At 40.4% G+C, this 23,100-nt stretch overlaps 1 protein-coding gene across 1 annotated transcript; it reads right to left on the bottom strand.

Annotated features, from left to right (window-relative positions):
- Positions 1–4,098: 4,098 nt before the first annotated feature.
- SUPV3L1 (Suv3 like RNA helicase) lies at positions 4,099–22,906 on the bottom strand. Its single transcript, XM_065638820.1, has 15 exons — positions 22,648–22,906; positions 17,637–17,714; positions 17,254–17,361; positions 15,514–15,628; positions 14,498–14,666; positions 12,969–13,080; positions 12,605–12,682; positions 11,372–11,463; positions 10,520–10,700; positions 10,014–10,107; positions 9,127–9,346; positions 8,675–8,755; positions 7,016–7,192; positions 5,289–5,437; positions 4,099–4,897 (listed from the first exon to the last, which is right to left on the bottom strand). Exons 1-15 carry the CDS (start codon positions 22,889–22,891, stop codon positions 4,408–4,410), a joined length of 2,388 nt encoding a protein of 795 aa, XP_065494892.1. The 5' UTR covers positions 22,892–22,906; the 3' UTR covers positions 4,099–4,407.
- Positions 22,907–23,100: the final 194 nt, after the last annotated feature.

The raw sequence follows: 23,100 nt of genomic DNA, 5'->3' as shown, positions 1-23,100 counted from the left end.
AACTACACCTACACTCGGGTGTGTTTCCCCACTGCATTTCAGCTGGAACTGAGCAAACTTACTGCACCGGCAGAAAACTGCCACTCAAAGTTTTGCAGAACAAGATCACAATTAAAAATTATTTTGATAAATTAGAAAAACAGCCTCAGGGCAGGGGGAGAAGAGGGAGATGGAAGGAGGGGTGACAAGCAATAGGAGGAAACACAAAGAACTACTGAGCAGAAGTAGGAAATCGTCCACGCAGACCCAGAGTGCGGCAGAAGCGGCCAGTTAGCAGACAAGGATCTCAGGCTATACCAGTTCAAAGCCTGAAGAGGATCCAATCTCATGCTATTGTAAAAAAAGTATGATTGATCATCATGCTGGGCTGTATGAACTGGATGGTAATCCAGAGACACACAAAACAGCACTCAAATCTCTACTCAGCTGCCCAGCCCCGGCAGGTACAGCATGCCAAGGTGGCCCGGATCAGAGGGAGACAGCTCTGCTGAACAGCAGGAGCGGTCACAGGTTACGTTTTTTTCAGCCTCTGATCACGAGGAAAGATTAAAAGAGCTGAGGGAGGCGAAGGGAACTGCTTCTGCAGAGGCAAATTATACAGAACCTCTGCTAGGAAAGATTGAGGACCTTTTTCCCCCCACCCCCCTTTTTTCTTTCCTCCTGCCTTGCATCAGGGATGAGCTCTGGACACCAGGGGATCCTGCCAATGCTATTCATTTTCCACTATTCTAGAACAAGAGTAAAGCAGACAGAGTGGCTGAACAATCCATAAATAGGGCTTGTTCTAAAATTAGGCCTTTGATCTTCAAGAGAAAGGGAGGAAAGAAAGAAGAAAAAAAGCTGTGCTACCAGCCAGAAAGCACGGTTCACTTCTCCTGTATTCATCTTTTAATAACTGCTGGCTCGTTAAGTCAGACACTGACTCCCAGAGGGACTGTCTCTTTCCTCATTGTTTACTCATGCCATCCGAGTCACAACCCCTCTGGCCAGCAAAATTGAAAACGTCACCTTTCAAGCTCCATCCCACTTTGATCCAGAGCTCATTGTGTCTGTAATACAGTAGATTTATTTTTCATTCTCTCTTTTCTTTCTTTCTCTAACAGATGCCACTGGAAAAGGGTCTCAAAGATATAAACGTTACTAAACTGGCAGCAAGCTCTGTTAAATACCTGACATGTCAGAATCCCTGCGTAACTTGTTCGCTCATCCCTGGTGGATCCTAGCTTCAGGCGAGCTGTTGTGCAAGAAAAGACAAGACATTATCTCATGTCCACTCAGACAGCAGTTCAATGCACTAAAGGACCCAATACCCGAATATGTTAGAGCCATTTTGTACATATTCTGACCAGTACAGGGGAAAGAATCCAGGACCAAGTGAACAAATCAGCTCCAATTGCCTCCAGCAATGTTGTTTTTTCTCCCTTTGTTAGAGCTGCACCCAAAAAAGTTAGTCGCAAACCCTCCCTTCCCCCTTTGCAAGGGCCAACGAGACTTCAAAGTTATAATACCTCTCTCTCTACCTTCTTCTCCTGCAGTTCTCCCTCCAAACCCTGCCTCAAGGCACAATGGAGAATCCCAAAGAGGCTGGTGCTCACGTGGCCCATCCACCTGCCACAGCCTTGCAGTCAAAGGTGTGTAGCGAAAAGGAGCTCACGGCTACAATGGGGAAATTCAGATAAATGTCTGTGAGTACATCAGCTAAACATGCACCAGTTACCTCCAGAAAGAAGTCATTAATGATCATTTTATTGCTGGAGAAATGCCTCTATCTTCCGCGAAGGAGACAGTGGACAAGGCTATAGGTGAGTCATCACAAAAAATCCTTCTTCGTTAACTTGCTTTCAAAACCAACCCTTAGAACACGTTTCCCCTGCCACTAGCAACAGGTTTGTTTCCCACTATATCCCCACAAGGTCATCAAAACTCAGAGCAGAAAGGGGTCCCCGCATTCGTCCTGCATATGCCTCTGTTAGGACAAGATCAGGCTGCAAAGTAAGGCAGAACACCTGAAGGGACTGACTGGAAAACTCCAAGGATAGGCACTAAAACTACTGAGAAGAGATGGAGACAGCACAGACAGAAAAGAGCACATTGGCTTAAGAGAAAGAAGGCTTTTACCAAGCCATGCTGTTATAATCGTCATTTTCCATTTAAAGCATAATAAATATTTAAAAAGTAAATTGCGAAATCAATAAACTTCCAGAAATCTGTAACTCGAATGCCTGAAATTAATCTGGAAACCTGAACACTCAAAATACACAGTTTTGCAAATGTGGTTCCCAGCTCAAGTGAACAATGTTGTTGATGTAGCTTGAAAAGTTTTGGCACAGTCCCACAAAGAAGAGCGAGAGGCCACTCAGTTCTCCCCCGGGGCTTGCTGGCACAGGGCATATTAAAAATGTGCAGCTATCATACCTTTGCACCACACCAGCCCAGATTGTACCACATGACACCAGTTTGGCAGCCATTCTAACGGGAGTCAATGACAGCCACACCATTAGCTCAGAAGAAAAGAAAACTTTCATAAAAAGTCAGCCTGGAAATGCCTGAATAAACTTCAGAGCTCTTAAAATAGTTACTATGGAGTCACTATGGAAACAAGCAATGAGTTAAGCCAAGTGCTAATCTCAGCAAAATACAAAAAAAGAATGCTTATAGTCATTTACCTTCCTTATTGCAAAGCTTGCTGCTCAAACACAAGGCTGGCTCACACCTCGAAGTCCCAGCAACTCTTTCCTTGCTCAAAAATATACACTAGTAAGCAGCTTAGCATACAATTAAAGGATACATTTATCAAAACAGACCAGAAGCAAAATACAGTAGCAACATGGGTCTCCTGCAACCCAGCCCCACACACAGTGGACATTCAAGACATTCCCATGGCCATTGCCACACATACATGTGATTTTTCTTGGGGGAGGAAAGAAAGATGAGGCTTTGCAGGGGAAGAACCTATAAACCTTCCCTCCCCACCAGTCTGGCACTGACATCGGCAGGAGATCACGTGCACTAGAAACGTTTACACACTGCTTGCTTTCTAGTAAATAATGGGGAAAGAGTACATGCAATATACTGAAAATAGCTGTTAAAAACTTTGTTCAAACTTCTGGGAACTTGTTTGCGAACAGCAGCTTAAAGGATTGATACTAAGAGGAAGCAAAGAGGATACAGAGCAAACTTTCAACCTGTGGAGATACCTGGTTGATGGTTTTAGAAAGTCAGGTATTTGATACACCGAAATGCAACCTCTTTCTTACAAGAATCCAGCATTACCACCAGCAGGACCTGCAGATCTGTATATAGCCAACACCACAAATACGATTGCTGCAGCATTATTCTCCTCAGGCAGTCCCAGCAACAAAAGTCCTTTTCCTGACAACTTAGTTCCAACAAATTAAACCTTCCTCCAGGTGGTAAGTACCTAATTTTTCCAGTTTATGCTAACCACAATAAAATAGGTATGTAGAAATGCTACTGGCACAACTATCAACCCACAAGCTGTTACTTAAACTGTAAGCTGTTAGGTGAGCTTAAGTAAAATATTTTGTGTCCCCTCTCAAATTCAGATACCACAAACAAACCGGCATGTCAAGCAAAAAGCATTTATGCAGTGCAACAAAATAATTTTATATAAAACTGAATTAGAAAAGTCAAGGAGAAACAGATATCTGAATTTTCCAAAAGTAAATAAATTAAACCTTTGCCTCTAACATCTCCTTCACCCCAAAAATCATAATCCAACTTTTTTTTTTTAAATTCCTGCCCCAACTTTGCCTGAATCAGCATGATGAGATTTTTCTATAAGAAAGAATACGATTTAAAGAGCAAGGACAGATTCCACCTTGTTTCAGTAATTACCCCTCAGATGACTGAACTGGAATTTACTCAGAAATTCCTGTCGCCAGAATTTCATAATTCCCCAATGCATTAACACAAATGCTTTTCACCTCCTTCCACATTTTCACAGGACACAAAGGTTAGAGGCACATGACTCTTATCATCATTCTGACCCAATTTCCTGCCAGGTTGTTCATGACTTGTTCATTATCTGTTAAACTCTGCCCTTTGGGAAGGGGTGGAATGAGTAGCTAATTCATCACTAGTGAAATATCTGACATTTATTGACAATGTGAGCATATCTGGCAAGAAGACATCAAGTTCATATTTTCACATAGCAGGAGATCACACACGCTGAACGCCATGATTGAAAAAGTGTACAGCTGACTGGTAAAAGCAAACCTATGGCCTCTGAGCTTTGAAGAGTCCATTTCTCCGAGTGCTTCACGTAACTGGTCACAGAAGGAAAAACACTACGAGCTGCAGCAGTGTAAACATGAAATGCCAAAGAAGTTATTAAAATAGTATTTTATTTTATGAATAAAAACTGAACAGAATTAGGACATGGTACTATTTTTTCTTTTTCCGCGTTTCCTTTGAGCTATCATCTCTTTTTGAACTAAGGCCGTATCTACCATTCCTGTGCTGATCCTGCCACTCGCTCTCCAGCTGTCTCAGCATTTCTTGCGTTAGAAGTCCTTCACGCAGCAATCTGTCGGCAAGAGATCCACGTCCATGGCTTTTCAGATCGTCCTGCTTTGTAGCAGACCGATAGGCTTTCAAGTTCCTTCCTCTTCGTTCTCCCAGACCCTCCGCTGCAACAGAGAGTGCCTCTGTGGATTTTGCACCGTGACGGTCTGAAACTGCCCTGGTATCCCTCACAGTCCTCGAAAGAGGAAAGTCTTCTGACATAACTTCCGCTGTGCCAGGAGCAGCTCCAGCTTGTGAAGCTCGGATCAGCTTTGTGATGTTGGAGACACCAACTTGTATAATGTCATCTAGTTTTTTCTGAATATCCCTCACACGGGCAGCGTCAGGGAACATATCCATGAAGCGGTAACTGAAGAGAGGCAAAACAACACACAATTAAACCTTTTCACTGAAGGTTGAGGACTACTAACTGGGACAAAAATTGAATACTTACTATGTAAAGAAAAAAAAAATCATTACACGTTGCCTGGGAAGGCCACTGTATTTCAAGTGGCATTTCAGCTGCTCCAATGCAGGACCACTTTGTTTCTAACTTTCTGTAAGTCACAAACTGTTCTCTGCAGAACCCGTAACTTGCTCTCACAACACGGCTACACTCGCATCTGTCAAGATCCTCTGAAGTGCCAAAGGAGCCCATGCTGCACCACATATACACGGGCTTGAAGGCACTCCTCTTCTAGCACAGCAAGTCATAAATATTAGGAAGAAATCAAAATAACTTTCAAGCACAAAGAAAATACCTTAACCACAGATAGAGGTCAAAAACATCATGAACAGCTTCAAGGTGCACGAGTTCTTTGATGTTCTTTGGAGCAGCTAATGGCCATTTGGTGTGCCGACAGAGCCAGTCAAACGTCAGAGGCTCATTTCTACTGAACTGTCTTGCAAACTGAAAAACGAACAGATTCAGGGAAGACCGCAGTTAGTCAGGAAAGAAAAAATCCCAAATGAGTTCAATTCCCTTGAGTCTGTATACATAGAATACTCCAGAAAAATATCTGCTTTGTTTTACACAGCCCAAATGCCACACATTCTTTTACTTAATTACCCAACACAGGAGATACCTCTCCTTTCCTGGGCCTCATTAAGACAATTTGTCCATGGGCCATGCACAGAGTTAAGCAACAAAAGTATAGAGCTATCCAGAAAACACAGAAGGCATACAATTTCATCTAGCAGAACAGATGGACTGTGTCTTTTTTTCTTCTCCTGCTCCCATTCTGTTAATTACCTTGTTTCAGAATCCCCAGGGTTGAGAAAATGTTAAATGTGTTCCCTCACTTGGGAAACACGCTATTCACAACCCAAACAGATTAATCTGCGCTAGAAATCAGCCCCTCTCAAACCCAGACATCTCGGCAATGTTACGAACAGATAAACAAGCCAAATAAGATTTAAATCTAAAATTTTCAGGAGCATTGACGACTTGGAATAACTGCTTCCTAACTGGCTGATACTAGAAGGGATTTTTTTTGCAAAGGAACTGGGTTTAATTTCACACGTGCATTCACAAGAGTCTACCTCCCCCCAACATCACGTTATGCCCCTCTGCACCGTCAGTACTTGGGATTTGAATGCTCAGCATTTTCTTAAAATGGCACTTTTTGCCACCCCTTTAAATCAATTACTCAATTTTTAAAGAACGTTATCAGCTATTTTTGAAAAGCACAAGTCTAATATCTGTGACGCGAGGGCACAACATCAGTTTCATTTTTTACACTATTTTATTAAAAATGTTTAATGCAGTCTCTAAAAGGGGACAAAGGCGATACTGTCTAACAAAGTAACAGTCCCAAACAAAATTATTAATCCTGAAAAACTGAAATCAGCTGACTACAAATTCCTCAAAATAATCACTCCGGGAGCACAGTAGAAAACAGTTCATCCAGGCCTGAAAAGTGAAAGGATGTAGTTCTGAAAGCAATAACAGCACTGTATTTTGAGGGGTTTTAATTCTATGTAACTGTATTATAACATCAGCAACCACACTTAAACCCATGTTCTTTTATTTTGTTGACAATTTAACACTTTGATGCAGCAGTATCTTGGCTTTTTAAGGACTACTTTCAGACACAGCGTAGTGCAAAGCTTAACAGTGCTCAAGTGACTACATAACAATTCTTATCTCTCCCAGTTCAAAGATCATATGCAAGGCAAGCAATGGGATTCTCAGAGGCAAATAGCAGAAAAGCTATCCTAATTTTAATTTACATCACGAAATGAGAATCAGTTCTCAGAAGTTAAAAGCTTTGACCAATAAAAATGGTGAAGAATGCAATTTAAAAAAATACATATATCTCTCTCCAGCTATTTTATACTACAGCTTGTGAACACTTTAAGAATGCTCTCAAATGATCTAATGACAAAACCCACAACAAATACAGCAGCTAGAAACAGTCTCGATGCATGAAGAGCCGCTCGCTCCAATATAAATACCACACTTTTTTGTAGGAAAAAAAGAACTGACCTTCAACAATGTGGTACACACAAAAGGCTCTTTTCTGTTCAAGGGTGCAGTGCAGAAGACATATCGTGATCGCAAATTTAGTGGAATGTGCTGAATCATATCTGCTAGAAATTTAAAGTCATCAATATTGCAGACAAAATAAAGCCCATCGACTTGCGAGAGACTCACAAAAATATCCTATGAAAACATAACCAAAAGAACAGGACGTTACTACAGGAAAGGGTTGTTAAACTTTGTACTACCAAACCAAAAAACGATTTAGCGTTTCAAAGGCTAGTTATACTGAAAGAACAGTTTAAAATATCAGATTTGACCACAATAATAAAAAAGGGGGCAGGGGAGTTCCCCCTACTCTTTTAACAGGATTTTCATTAAATACTCTAACACAGGATCAGAGGAGAAGACATAACATACTATGCTTTAATTAAGCATTTTCAATTAGTCTCCTAAGCAACTAATAAAGCATCCTAGAAATGCACATTTTAGTTACAAAGAACACCATCACAGGAATTAGTTACTACTATATTTAGGACTTGTTCCAGGTTTGTCACTTAGCATCACCCAAAAAGCTAACTTTACAGCATAAAATTCAATAATCGAGGTATTTTTAGCCCAGTGTCAGGAACAGATCTATTTTAGGAAGAAAGAAATCACAAGATAAATATGGTATTGCAATAGAGGAGTTCAAAGAATACCTGAAACGTATCCAAGGTTTGGAGAAATGGGAGATGCCACTGCACATTGCAGGGGGAATTTTTATTGGTCCCCAAAATTATTTCTCTAGCATAAACCTTTGAAAGGTTTTTTTAAAAGATCTTTAAAGAAACACTGAGCTTCTTAACTAAATATGTGACTGAACACTTAAGAGATCTATAATAAAATGTTTGGGCTTGGTTTGTTTCTTTTTTTTTTTTAATCTTAATACTTCTATGCTAGCCCAGAAATTCTCAATAGTAAAATTTTAAAGATGTGCTGTTACCCCACCAGCCTAAGTCTTCCAGGAGGTCCCCAAGTATAATCTTTTACCTCGAGGCTAGAAATCATAGACTTTGCTACATAACAGCACACTAGCAGAGAACAATAATATGCATTTAAATCCGTGAAAGCTTCTAAGAATGTTTCAGTGTACTAAAACCTGCAATACTATTATTCATAGTAAATACAGCATTGGAAGCTTAATTTCTACTTTAAAAGGTTTAGGCACTTCCAAAAATTCTACTATCCATCTAATGATGAGTCACTGTTTTACCATACAGTCCACAGAGCCAAGAAAAAAAATCAGGTAGTTCTCAGATGTACAGAAATCTGACATGACCAGCCCAGTTTCCTGGGAATTTTCACATAAATTTAGCAAAATTCCAATCTCTCATATTTTCAGCCTCAGACAGAAAAGTGTACATTTATAATACAGGAAAGATTCTTTAACACATGTAAACATATTTACACACTTCAACAGCTTTCAAGTTTATTATAACACAGAAAAGTTAAGCATTCTAAATGTATTTGCAGTCACTGCTGTGGTAGATAGAATAATCCAACTGATAAAAGATACACACAAGGCTGTCTGTTAGATTCCCAAAATGTATGTTCATACAAAAGCAGTGACTACAAGCAATGCTGAATTTTTAAAGCAGAAGCTAATATTTTGATTGTTCTTACAATTAGATTGGATAGCGTAGCATCAGGGAGATGATAAGCAAACATTTCTATCTGCTCAGGAGTAGGATGTAGGCCAGCTGCCTAAAGGGAAAATAAAGAAAAAAATTCCATTAATTCTCAATATTGTTCTTAAGTTAGTGCATCAGAAACAAAATCTAGAAAGACAAAATGCAAGAAATCAAAGCACCCTACAGAGTCCAGCATATTTAGCACACTTACATGGAACTTCAGGAGGTTTGTGTTCGAGCTTTTAATTCTTAAGAGATCATCTTCAACATAAATGAAATATTGCAAGCCTCCAAACGGGACATATATTCAAAGTCACTCCGGTATCACCCAATACATTTTTATTACTAACTTGTAAACAGACGCAAGGAAAAATAATTTGGGATCAGAACACAGTAACACAGCTCCAGAGCACATCTGTACAAACTGGGAACTGAGTCTCTCACCTTCACAGGGGGCACAGGCTCACTCAAAATTTCCTTCAGCTGTGCAAGGTCGTCACGATGCATCGTAGTGACTTCTCCTTGTTTGAAGGACGAGCCGTAACGCCCAGCTCTGCCTGCGATTTGCAGAGCCTGAGAGGTTGTAATGGAGTCTATTTCCTTTTCTCCCTTCTCATTGACAGTTGGCTTCACTATAGAGTTAAAAATTATTCTTTTTATACACCTGAAATATTTGAACAAAAACAAAGAGGAATCCTTTTTTACAAATTATTTCCAACATTCAACCTACTCCAGAAGAATTAAAGCTTTTTTTTTTTTTGAGGTTTTTTCCCCCTCTATAAATTAGGAGACCACAGATATCACTTATGGACATATTCAAAGTGGCAGTATAAGACTACTGGTTAGTTGCAGGAGAATCGTCATCCCTACACACATCAATCGTGTTCAAAGAGCAGCCCAATCCTTTCATCATCATCTGCCTCATTAGTTTACAGCAATGTGACTGCACCACCTTCGGCAACAAAATACATCTGAAACTGGACTGAACTTGCTCTACGTTTCAGAAATGCAAGAGACTGATACACTGACAACCCAGCACATCTGACTCCAGTGAATCAAAAGGATCTTAGTAGTGGCCCGCTATCACACAGAATTAGGTCAAGAGAGCCATTTAATTTTTAGAATCAGTTTTAAAATTAAAGCTTAGTTCTACACAATCAAATTATCACTACATCAGAATTAAAATGTAGGTACTGTGTTATCTAGACATAGCAGATATCTGGCCAAATTAGTCAAACTGGGGAGAAAAAAAGTGAGGAAATAATGTAGGTATCACACCTGCAAAAAAAAAAACCAAAAAAACATACCATAACCTGCTTTAAAGTACTTACAAATTGAGTCCCATTCCAATTGCATCTGTAGCAACTAAAATTTTGCATGGATCATTAGGATCATTGAATTTCTTTGCCTGTTCAAGTTTTGTTCCTACAACAGAATGACAAAAACACTTCACATAGCAAACTCTTTTTACAAAACAACGTATTAATATCACTAAGCCAGATGCCTCTATAGTAGGCTAAAAAATAAAAAACAGAAGAAGCTGGTATTTGTTCGGTATTTGGCTGCTGTTGGGAGAAGGGGGAGCAGAAAAGATTTAAATCATTCCCAGAGCTGTGGATAGACCTCATTTAATTACATCTGTCTGGAGATCAATATTAAGTACATAAAAAAGGTCTAATCCCAAGATTAAAACACCAGTCAGTGAAAGTTGATTACTTTCTCTAATTATATAGAATGCAAAACCAGGAAAACTTGTACTGCTTCATTTTAGAAGTTTTTCTAAGAAAGCAGAAAGAAGCAGAACAATCCCTTAAAAATATAAGGAAGACCACTTTACCTGGTGGCAGACTGCCATATATGACAGCACATTCTAATCCTCTGGCTTCAATCTGTCGACTGACAGAATAAATGTCATTCTTACTGAAACAGACAACGCAATCCCCAGGACGGAGGTTATCTAACGATTCTAAGGCATAATCCAGCACAGTAAGACGAGTGAGTCTCTTGTAGTTTCGGACCTAGAATGAAAGGAATTATCATACAGCCTTTTCAAGACACAGAACTATACACTTTTACACATAAACTAGATTCAAGAAAATAAGCATGCAGGCTATGTAGCAATAGCCTTTCTATGAAGAAATGAGAGACTGTTTTCACTTGGTCACCTGAATCCTGTCCCACCACACACGGATATGTAAAGCTACAGCTAATTCACTGGGAAATCATGCAGGTCGGACTTTCTTAGGACCAAATTTTAGGCTAAATAAAAATTATGACAGTAAGGTTGGGTTATGGAGATCTTTCTTCTGCAGGTGTTAGCTCTTTTAATTCCTTTCCCCATCATATGGAGAATAACTACCAACAGATGCAGCAATCTGAGCAAACCTGAGGGCACTGTGCCCTCCAGGAAGAACAGAACTGTAAAGAAAGCTCCTAAGCGGCTGTACCATTCCCCAAGGGGAAGTCAGCAAAACAATATCACTACTAAAAAAACCAAACCAAAACAAAACAAAAACCAGAAACTTTGCAACATCTCCTTTGGTTTACATGAATTAAGAAACATTTTACCAGGAAGTCCTATCAGAATAACTTTAGTCAGTGGTATCCCCAAAAGACCCTAAATGTTTGCCTGTTTCCACCAGGGAGAATCTGATGTTCCGTCCATAGTTTCTGGAATTAAAAAGCTTACTTCGACTTCTTCCCCTGTAGTGTACATGAGCTCTGTCACCAAGTCAATAGCAGCAGGTTCTCCACAAACATGGATTTCTTCCGCACAGAGTCCTGAACAAGATGAAATGAAATAAAGTACAAAAAGTTGCCTAATGAAAGACAACAGCAGCTTTAGCTGACATTCAGTTACCTAAAAAAAAAAAAATCACATTTTGTTTGCTAAAGACATCAGCGAGGACTGTATTTCACCTCCTTCAACATCCCAGATCAGTACCTACAGCCTCTCCCACAATACAATGCTTCCTTAGAGCTGCTCTTGATCTCATATCAGCAAGTGATGCTTGGAAATCCATGAGTATGACAATCAGAGCAGCTAATACCTTGTTGTATCATTTCAGCTGAAACAAGAGGTATGCTCAACCACTGAACAAATGGAGCAAAGCTTTGAGTATGTATTATTTACTACTAATGTCCTACCAACTCTCAAACCACAGCAGAACTGAGCTTTGTTTTCTGCATGACCTTCTAAAGTTATTAATACATCTCTAACACAACCAGAATAGAAAAAAGGAAAAAAGCAAGAGGCAAGGGAAGTGTAACAAATCATCCTGTTAAATTTAGTACCAAAAGCAGCGAAAGAAAGGGCAGGTGGGGGAATCAGATTCCAAACTTCTGTTCAAAATCTGAGTAAAAATGAATTTTTAAAATTCTCCTTGAAAAATTCAAAAATTATCAAAAAAAGCATTCTTGTAATAACAGATCAATGCAGCTGTATAAACGAGCCATCTGAAATTAACACTATAAAATATTTAATGTTCGCCATGTTACCAAACATTTAACAGTACCTCTTCACAATGAACTCTCTGAAAAATTGTGTTGTTTTAATTGGAAAAATCCTCCCACTTCTAGAAAACAGTCAATGTAAAAGGACAGTACGATGTAACAGCACAAAGACTGTATTATCCAAAGAAGCAAAACTAAAAAAAGGCATCTATACAACTTAGAGAATAAATTTTTTAAATAACATTCATTAAGTAAAACATGACAGGTAACTTGCTGCCATACAGACAAATCCTTTGAGGCAGAGTATCTCTCTAACTTGCTGTGAGAAGACATATGAAGAAACAATTCTTGCTTGTATTTTGCATCACATATTGTAATCACCTATGAATATGCTGACTGCTAAGCTTGAATTTAATGTGCCATTTATAGTGATATTAAACTAGTTCCTTGTCAACACTAACAAGCTTACCTAGGAGGGCTCTTGTCCAAGCCCACCCTCTAGCGGGATCTCTGATCATCTGAATTTCATCAATCACAGCAACTTCATCTTAAAACAAAAAAGAAAAATATGATGCACCAGGGAAGAGCATCTAAAACAACAATACAACACAGGAAGGAACTCACAGGCTTTCCAGAAAAGGTTGTTCAAAGCAAGTTAATCATCTACCGCCAAAAAGCTATTCTGAGATGATCCAGATTTTATTAACTGCTCTACCATAGTTCAGAAATTTTTCATTTAAGACTGAAAAGGAATAGCTCAGCTACTTCAGAGTCTAAACAATAAAACACATAAAGATACCACAGATACGATGGAAACCACTACGTATACATACAAGGCGTATTAGTGCTGCACATTTCAATGGTACAGGCAATATGGGGAGCAGGTCTGGCATCTTCATTGGCATACACACGCTCTTCTCCTGTCACCAGGTCACATGGCACATTCTACAGGAATTCAGAAAACTCATGTTAAGTGTCTTTAACACAAAGAATCCACTTTCCAAAGGGGAAAAAGTAAGTTTCTTAAAGTAACTTCTAAAGACAATATAATGGAAACTATCCAGAAAATAACTACTCAGCCTTTTAAGACTTGTGCCCTGTATTTATGTCCTATCAGACTGCAGGGTGTAATGAAGAGGTTTCTGTAATTAGATGCCCTCCCCAACTCCTGCAGGTGCTTACATCGTCCTCTGAGCATTTCAGAGCCATCACATCTGCAACAAAAGAACTGTCAGAAGAGCTGCAGCACAAGGAGCTCCTGAAACAAGTGAAGTAGCCTCACAAGCTCCAAACTCTTCCAGTTCATTTGATGATTGCCCTGCTGGGTGTCTCACCTGCTGCCTCACACTCACAGCAAGCGTTCAGGAGGATGAGCTGTGAGAGACAGCAGGGGCTCTACACTCGTTGAATCGCAGGCAGGGGTTGCTCCTTCCATACCCACAGCCACCTGGAGAGCCACGCGGGGAGCCCTGTTGGAGCCTCAAGCGCTCGGTATGACCCACGACCCGTGGGAAGAACGTGCAGTAATTCCTCTAAATAAGAACATCACTACATGGTATCCACATTCACTAGACAGTAAAAACATTATGGATATCTCCTAGGACAAGCCAATCTTTCTTATGTATTGCTTTGATAAACCAATAATAGGAATTACAAATTCTAAATCATAGACCTATCAAAAAAAGAGAAATCACAAGATAATTTGGCAAACACTACTGTACATACACACTATGCTGCATTAACATGTGATGTGTTATTGTAATGTGGTTTTATTGTAATTGTGGTTCTCTGCAGCTGGAAACATGCTGGTGAAGAGCCTTCAAAAAGATGCTGGAAGCATTAAAAAAAAGTACTAATGAAAGCTTCCTATAGGGACCTGACATCGGGCATTGCTCTTCAACTCAACACACCTGAAGCTGAAGAACTTTTCAGTAGATAGTTGAGTGAAGTATATTTAAACATTGAAGCACTAGGTTGAGGGGAGTTAAGCAAGGGTAATTTCTTGCATACAAGCTAAAATAAAGGTCATGGGCAAAAGCAGCCGCAATTTCAACACTGGTACAACCTGGCTAAACCCAAGGAGGGAAAATTACCACAGCAAAATCATGGCAGATTACAGGGATGATTGCACAGCACCTGCTTTGGGGAAAATGATGCCCCATTTGGCGAAACGATGTTCCATTCCGCACACCTAAAGCAGAAACACACAACTGGTATTCACATGAGCTCACACCAGTGGAAAGACGCCTGTTCAAGCCCACAGCTTCACGGACTACCTTAGGCAACTACAATACTTTACAAACATGCATTCATGAGACTGTTCCAGTACTAAGGATACAGGTAAGTAAAATAACATACTGACAGCATCATTACTCTTTTGGAAGATCTCATGAGCCAGAAGTTTTAGTGGACCACAGTATATTCCAGATTTTGCTGACAAAAATCTCTGGATAGCATGGTGAGTTTTTCCACTGTTTGTAGGACCGGCATGGAATATTATTTTTCTCTGAATAGCCCTGGCATCTGGATACCTAAAACATACACAAAAAAACAGATCTGTTGAACATTTATCTGGTGTTCTGGATACTGATTCAAGGGAAACTGCAAATTATCTTAGACATTTAGGTATTAATAGACCTTTTAATGTGTGTTGAAAGCAGAGAGATTAAGTTCTTAAATAGAGACAGTATAAAGAGGTTAACATGTCTTACACATTCATCTTCTAAATCATACATTACTTTCAAAGATTTAGAGTGGAATTCATTGTGTTCAAAATAATTCTCATTACTGTAGTCTCTCTCCTTTGGTATATTAACATTTTAATGTTCTGGCATGCTACCTCCCGAACAGATACAGCCAGAAGACAGCATTCCAGAATGGCAGTACCAACTCAGAGACTTTCATATAATCTTATTTTCCTTTTAATTGATCGCAATATATCTTGTAACACAGAATCATAGAATGGTTTTGGCTGGAAGGGACCTCCAAAGGTCACCCAGTGCCACCCCTGCCATGCGCAGGGACATCTTCACCAGCTCAGGTTGCTCAGAGCCCTGACCAGCCTGGCCTGGGATGTCTCCAGGGATGGGGCATCCACCACCTCTCTGGGCAACCTGGGCCAGGGTATCACCACTCTTGTCGTAAAAAACTTCTTCCTTATATCTAGTCTGAATCTACTCTCTTTTAGTTTAAAACCATTACCACTCGTCCTGTTGCTACAGGCCCTACTTAAAAGTCTGTCCTATTCCTGACACAAATTATTGTAAAACAGAAATGGAACTGAAAATACAGTGCAATTATACATCATAATGCTTAAGTCCACAGACTATGAAATTCTATGACACTAAGAAAACACTGCAACCACTTAAACATACTGACCAGTTGGGTGGCAATCTCAAATCACTGATCTTGCGCAGATCATCCATACAGTCCAGCATCGGAAAGATCTGCTTTGCATGCCTCAGGAAAAATGGAAAGAGATCATCCACGTGACCTAGAAGACAAACCCATTTAAGAAAGTTTGCCTGCCTGTCTCAAGGTGTGCATTTTCTTAATAAACTTAAAAAAAAAAAATCTACTTCCACCACACACTTGTGTAATTTTTTCAATTTCTTGCTCTCAACGAAGTTCAATAATTATCTCATTGGCAGAAAGGCAAACATGAGTAGTAGATGGACGCATTAAGCAATGGGATGCAAATACAATAGCATGAAAAAAAAAATCTCATTTCCGTATATTCACTCTGGCTAGTCTACATGTCTAGAGAACTTCTAAATAAAATGAAAAGCTCTGGAAAAGCTGGATGAGAAATAGCTTTTCTGTCCCAAGAAGATATTAGCCTTTTCTTCCTAAATTCACGTGCTGGCTTGAAATAAAATATAAAAGCTTCTAAAATGCTTTTATGAGTAAACAGGAAAAAAAGAGAGCAGTTTGTAGCTTCCCTAAGCTACTAAGACTTGGGATGCTGGTTCAAAATTGTGAGTCTCCAATCACAGGGTGAGAAGGCAAAAATAGACAAATCAACTTAGAAGGGACACCCAAGTTCACACTTCTGGATGTTTGCAGAATAGACATGTGGCCTTAGAGGTCTCATTTCAGATCACACTCCAATTGTCCAACTCTCACAGAATTTCAAAGAACTATCTGGATCTAAAAAACTGTTACTATCAAATACACACACACAAAAGAAAAGAAAAAAAACCAAACACGCCAAATACAGGTTTTGTTTGTTTGTGGGGTTTTTTGTTGGTTTTTAATTGAGAATTAGTATCCAATGAATCAAATTATTGTGAAGAATTTAAAGAACTTAAAACTGTAGTATTTTCAATTATCATCTTTGGACAAGCAAAATTCAACTAAAAAAAACTTCAGAACTGCCACAAACAACAACCCTTTACACTCCCATATATGTGAGTTTTAAGGCATACATAAACAATGCTCATATATAACAAGGAGTGGACGTGAGGAAATCATGCAGAAGATTTTATGCATAACTAATATAAAACGACACTTCAAATTTCCTAGGACGGTAAACATTTAAAATCTACACATTTGCATTTTATGACAAAACTAATGGCCATTGTAACCTTTAAATTACCATCATTGAGAACACACATACTATTCCAAAGTTCTGCAGCTCAGACTGTGGAGAACGCTGTTTCTGCTGTTACCAGTTGGCATCACCTCTTAGGAATTACAACACACAATGCAGTATGTAAGAAAACGCCACTCCTGTGAGTGCCACATGGAAACAGGACAGTCATAGAGGACATAAAGCCACCCGGCCAGCAGAAAGCTCTCAAAGTGCCCCCTAGTGACTACTGAATTTTTAAGAGGAATAAATGGAACAGTACTGTTTTCATTTCAGCAAGGAAGAGATGCTATAAAGCAACAGGTTGCTTCTTGGTAAGACCTCCATCTCTTTTGTTTCCACTTCAGAAGATTCAAGGACAGACACTCCATAGGACAGGCACAAATGTTTCCGATGGGGAAGCAGTGATTTTTAACCTCTTTTACAACAGTAGGGGGGTCCACAGGTAAGTAGGCAAGCATACAGATCAAAAGAAAGGAAAAAAAAAAAAAAGCATATTTGATTTTACAAGCACTCCAGATACTTGCCTGCACCACAGCATATATCATTGAGAATAATATGCAAATCGGCACTCACAGAACTGGATTCCATGATATACTTCCTAAAGCTTATAAACGCTTGGTGAAACAGGCGAGCTGGGAAAAAAAAAAAAAGAACAAAATGAATGTGACTGGGATCACAAAACCATATCTGTAAACAGCCAACAAAACACCAAAGTAGTCCATTAAAAACTTATACCTTAATATGAGAGATTACAAGGAAATATAAAAAGTTATTTGAACAGAGTTACAAAGACAACCTAAACAAGAGGTGTTGTGAGACCCATAAAAGATCAGATCTACTTAATACCATATCTGAATAAAAACAGATTTAACACTAAAAAAAAAAAAATCTTACAACATACTCTTACCATCTAATCCATTTTCTGCTCCTAGTCTTTGGATTTCTTTTCTTTTGTAGAACTTATTTAAGTTTTTTAGAACTTCACCTGTAGAAAAAGAGTAACAGATTTTTTAGTTTGCTCAAAATTAAATCACATTATCCTGACCCAAAGATCACAGCTTATAGTCTCCTTACACTGGAAACAGGGAATATTTGCTGTGCTGAACAGACTCAAATGATTTCCCCCTAAATTAAACACAATCAATGACTGAACCTAGTGTAGAAAAGGACAGTCTTAAATCGCAGCAGAGTAAGAACTGCCAGGAAGATGAGATCAGAATTTGAGACACACTCACCCTGGTGCTTGACAGAAAAGCCTAAAGGTGGGAGCCTGCAGCCAACGTGTTATGGAACAAACTAATTAAGGTTTTGGGGTGTTTCTCTTATGATAAAGTTATTAATAAACCCTCTCCCTCCCCTAAAAGGCAGGGTCAGAGTTTCAACAAAACTGTATTTACTAATGTATACTCTGAATTCAGTTCACTGAATGTTAGTTAAATCACAACGGCAAAATCGTGTTCCCTCTCCATCTCTAGCAGATCAGAAATTCAGAAAAATCTAGCAAATATCATGATCACCTATTCATAAATGTATGTTATTCTTAAAATTCAAGTCTACAAACTCTACATTATAAAATTCTAGGACCGATACATAATGCAGCACACCCCTGGTTTGCCAGCACAAGTCACTGACCACAAGACTTCCAAACTCTGCTCTCTGCAACTAACTCCATAACTCCTTCAAGTCTCTTCCATGACATGGAAAGGTTCCCTTGAGATCAACCTTAAACTATGGAAAAAATTGCCTCTTTCTAAAAAACTATACCCTAGAACAGAGACAGCCCGCTTTGCCTAGCAAAAATCATCAGGTGACAAGAACACGGCAAAGTTCAACTGCAGGCAAAGCCAGAAGCACGAGAGCAGTGGCTACATCCCAGACTACTGCAACCGTGCATGGGATATATTAACAGATTAACTTACAGTTTGAAATGTTCCTGAAGGTAACTAAAGCAAGATTGTCAGCAGGCTTACATCTACTACACAGGCATCCATATTCTCATCAGAAAATGATTAAGGGCCCGGAAATCAAAGACAGATTGGAAAACACTGCAGCAAAAGAAAGCACAGGGCTAAATTATCCTCAGAGCTTCCATAAGAAGTTATAACAGTTAACACATCATCAGCCATGTGGCTAAATTCACAACCTACTGGCCTTACTACAAGATGAAAAGGTCAATGCCAGAACATTTGTCACTACGCACGGCAACATGACATTGGGACCATCGCAGCCGTCAACATCCAAGGTCACAATCCTAAGCACAAGTACTTAACAATAAGGTAAATCAAAGCAAAACAAAGCTGGCATTGTGGTCCAACTAGCCAGGCCCACATTAGCTTAATCTAACTGCACGTAGTACAATTTCTAGCAACAGCTAGCAATCAGGGTATATAATCAGATCATCTGTGTCCTGCCTCTATCATTCCCCATTTTACCACTTGCTCCTGTTTTAATATTTCCCTCTCTTCAACATTTCCTCACTCTGGAAGAGTATTTTAGCTCTTACACCTCAATTACTTTGACTTTTCAGCAGCATTTTTTAAGGTCCTGTGTAAAAAGACAGCCTGACTTTGTGGCTAAGTTCAGAAATCATGCAGTTAGCCTCCAATGTATTGGATTCATTTAGATGTTTCAGCCCTATTTGCAGGGAGACTTTTCATTTTCCTGCATGTGAGACGACAACATTCCATTTCGGTAAGCCCGTATCTACCACTGGGGCAGCTGAACTGCTTTACTTTAAAATTCCTCCAGAACTATTAGACTTCTATTGTCCAGTCCAAATGACCTTGTGCATCTAATCCATTTGTTCAGGCACCTCCTGTTTCTGAAGCATGAATTGCTGACAATATCTCATCTTTCTTAGTTTACGTTTCTCACCAGTAAGCACAGCCCCATGGTCTGACAATTGAAGTCACAGAACTGACATCAGATTCAATATGACGACTGAGCATTATGGCTACAAATCAAGAACCATAGCAAGGATCCTGTGAACACACACGGCACAAAGTGCTGATCTATACAGTAGAACATTGTTTACAGTTATTTAAAAATGAATAATGGATTGTCTCGATACCAGAAGGTCCACACTCAAACCAAACCTAACTTGGGCTGCCCACTGACCTGGCAACAGGCTCGGTACTGAAGATCACGAAGCCAGGTTTTAATCTTTGTCACTCTGTACTGATAGCAAATCATGTGCATTTACAACACCCTTATATTCTCTCACTGCTCTTTATACTCCTTTCTTTAGATGCTACATGCATGAGCAGACCTCTTGTTCCCTTTCACCCTCCTGTGTTTAACATCATCGTTTCTTTTTTCTTTTTTTTTTTTCCCTATGTAACTGCTCCTTAGATACTTCACTGTTATGTGTTCATGTGTTACCTAGTCACTCAACAATGAGCTTGTTCAATAAGGCAATCATACAAGGGGTTTAGCAAACACCTACCTAGATTTTAAATCTTTCCATCAGACAGCAATTTCATATTCTAATGTTTCCCATAACACTGTGCATTTGGGCCTTTCCAAACGAAGAAAACATCACCACACAAATATATCAGAAACATTACTAATGTAAAAGCAATGAAAGGCTACAAAAAGACATTCTGCCATAATCTTCATAAGAAAAGCTCACAAGCTCCTAACTGTAATCTACTCGATACAACAAAATTGAAAGCATATGTCACTACTCATAATGATCCACTTCCTATGATGTCATAGAAAACAGGTGCAGCCATGAATGAATTCCACTATGGGCCATTAAGAGGCAGATTTGTTATAAAGGTTTTGCAAAATCGGCTTTGCAAAAGTAAGCTTCTGAAAAGGCTTCTGTTATACTGACAGTGTTTGACTAGCACAAAAACTGTGATCACTGTCTCACTTCAGCAAGTAACAAGCCAAAAAGATGTTTCACAGGGGAATTGTGTGCACCGTAAGTAACAACAAAGTTTCTTCCCAAGATGTAACCAGAAAGCCTATAAATTTTTCTTTATTGAATCCACTTGAATCAATTGCATATTGACAGCAGAATCTGACAAAGTATCTTTGTTCAACATACTAAAAAAACAGATGCATAATACTCTGTGTGGTCGGAATCTGAGAGGGAAAAGCAGAGGAAGACTATTTATTTAATAAAAAAGAATGCATGATATTTACTAAGGAAAGTCTCATTCAGTTTCCTTTTTAAGATTACCGATGGGTTTCGAAATACAGTATTACTGACAGCACTACAGGCTAACAAGCCAGACGAGCATCATGCTGGTCACCTGGCTACTATTCCTTGCAAGTCTCACATGAAAGAACTTCAGGCAGTTTGAAGTATTTAATTTTCACCTGTGGGGACATAAATAATTTGAGCCAATCTGTTCTCAACAAGTTAGCAGAGACCAAAGAAAATCTACACTTATTTTCCCCAGAGCATTTTAGTTGTACCTCTGAAAAAAATCCAACAGAACCGCTTATCTAATACACGAGACAACAAGTAATATTCAATTACAATGCCACAATTCATATTTATTCACACTTGATGAATGCACTACTGATATAAGCCAACACTCAAAGACAAGTCTGAAAACAACACAGATTTTGTCGCATTACAGCTGTTCAGGATTTTTCCTCCTAGCTAGGTTTTTTAGCTGTGAGGGCCAGGTATTCTTTTCTCAAGGGCTCTGAACAAATTAACATCATTTTCCCATGCTTCCTATAGCTGGAGTTAATACAAATAATATGCCACCAGTACACATTTACAGCCTCAACACTTTGGGGTCACCCAACATCAAAACGATCAATAACTAGTTTCTAATTTCTCCAGTCTTTAAGGATAGCGTGCTGGCACAGTTAGATAAAATAAGACCTTTCCTGAGCAGAAGACTGAACATGGGCGAAGAATGAACAGGATGTACGGTTTATAATTAAAGAAAAGGAAACACTGAAAAAGCAGTTACAACTCCATGGTTCTTAAGATACAATTACAGGTAAAGATATCAAAGAGCAGAAGTCTAGTGCATCTAAAAATCAACAAAATAATTTCTCCTCTGTTTCCACTTAGATGTCAAAAAATAACGCGTCAAGTAGAGTGACAGGATATACACCTAGAAGATAGATAAAAGAGTAACATAAAACATTGAGAAAGATGTTCTTTTACTTCAAGACTGAAGTACAAACTCCTACTCTGCTTCTGACATACCCAGCAGCTCCCATAACACCAAAGGCACTAAAGCAGATAGTTCTTGACACAGCTTTCCCAGTTGATACACAGAAACCTACACTTAACATTTACTTGCTCATACTTTAAGATGTGCAAACCCAAAAATACGCAAACAGACCTGCACTGTTCTAACTACGAGTTAAACTTCAGTTTCTAACAGTGGTGGCCAATAACTATAAACACCGAACGCTTTGCCTGACTTTGATCTAGGCACATTCATGCGCAGGCGATGCTCTTCTGTCTGTAACGCTAATATTTCAGAAAAGCATGACTACTACGTTCAGACACTGTTCCAGTTTCGGAATACGACAAGATCTCAGTTTATCTGTGGGCCCTGCCCCCAGTCCCAGCACCTTTATCCTGACTGTGCCAAGACGGGGAGCGGAGGAATGACGCCAACAGATTTTTCCTCCACACAGAGCACGGCTGGTGAGCCTCGGTAAAAACCTCACTGTGGGTCGCGTTACCTCACCAGACAGCGTTTACCCCACGTCCACGTTCGCGGGCAGGAGCAGCCACGCCGCTCAGGCGAGCCCCAAGGTGAGACCCCCTTTTCTCAAGAGAGAAAACCTCAGCACACAGCCCGAACGGAGCGGCGGCCCCGCGGGGGAGGCTCAGGCGGGCGCAGCGCGGCAGCGGCAGCCCGGCCGTGGCGGGAGGAGGGCGGGCAAGGCCGCGCAGCCCCTCCCGCCGCCTCACGGCCGCCCGCACTCACCCTTGTCGAGGGGCCGCGTGAGCTCGGCGCCCACGTCCTCCTCGGCCGCGTCGCCGACGGGCTTCAGCGGCACGGGCACGAAGAGCGAGGTGTCGGGGGCCCGGGAGCCGCCGTCCCCGCCGGCCGCGGAGGAGGCGGCTGCGGAGGCCGCGGGGCGCAGCCGGTTGGCGGCGGCCCCTCCATGGCGGAGGGCGAGCCCGGCGCGCGCCGGGAGCCGCAGCAGCGGCCACGCGCAGCGCCTCATCGGCAGCGAAGGGCAGCGGCGCCGGCGCAGGGCGCACACGTCATCGCGCGGCGACCGCCCGGCGAACGGACCGCCCTCCGACGTCACACGGGCGGCCTGCGCGACCGGAAGCGGCGCTGCAAGGAGGCAAGGGCGGCAGAGGCCCCGCCCGGTGCGCTCGTTGAAGGGGATCCCGAAGCAGCACAGGCTGCAGCTGCAAAGGGCAGAGG

This window comes from Caloenas nicobarica, chromosome 7, assembly GCF_036013445.1.
Source record: "Caloenas nicobarica isolate bCalNic1 chromosome 7, bCalNic1.hap1, whole genome shotgun sequence".
Lineage (NCBI taxonomy): Eukaryota > Metazoa > Chordata > Aves > Columbiformes > Columbidae > Caloenas > Caloenas nicobarica.
This window is presented reverse-complemented; position numbering and strand designations above follow the sequence as displayed.

Bases quoted from the DNA above. Each gene is read 5' to 3' on its own strand.
- SUPV3L1 (XM_065638820.1), bottom strand. From the start codon at position 22,891: ATGAGGCGCTGCGCGTGGCCGCTGCTGCGGCTCCCGGCGCGCGCCGGG. The intron at 15,629-17,253 runs GCAAGTATCTGG...TTTGTCTTCTAG, and splicing joins TGATATATGCTGTGGTGCAG to GTCACGTGGATGATCTCTTT. The intron at 5,438-7,015 runs GTCAGTTCTTTT...TTCGTTTTTCAG, and splicing joins TGTGTACCACATTGTTGAAG to TTTGCAAGACAGTTCAGTAG.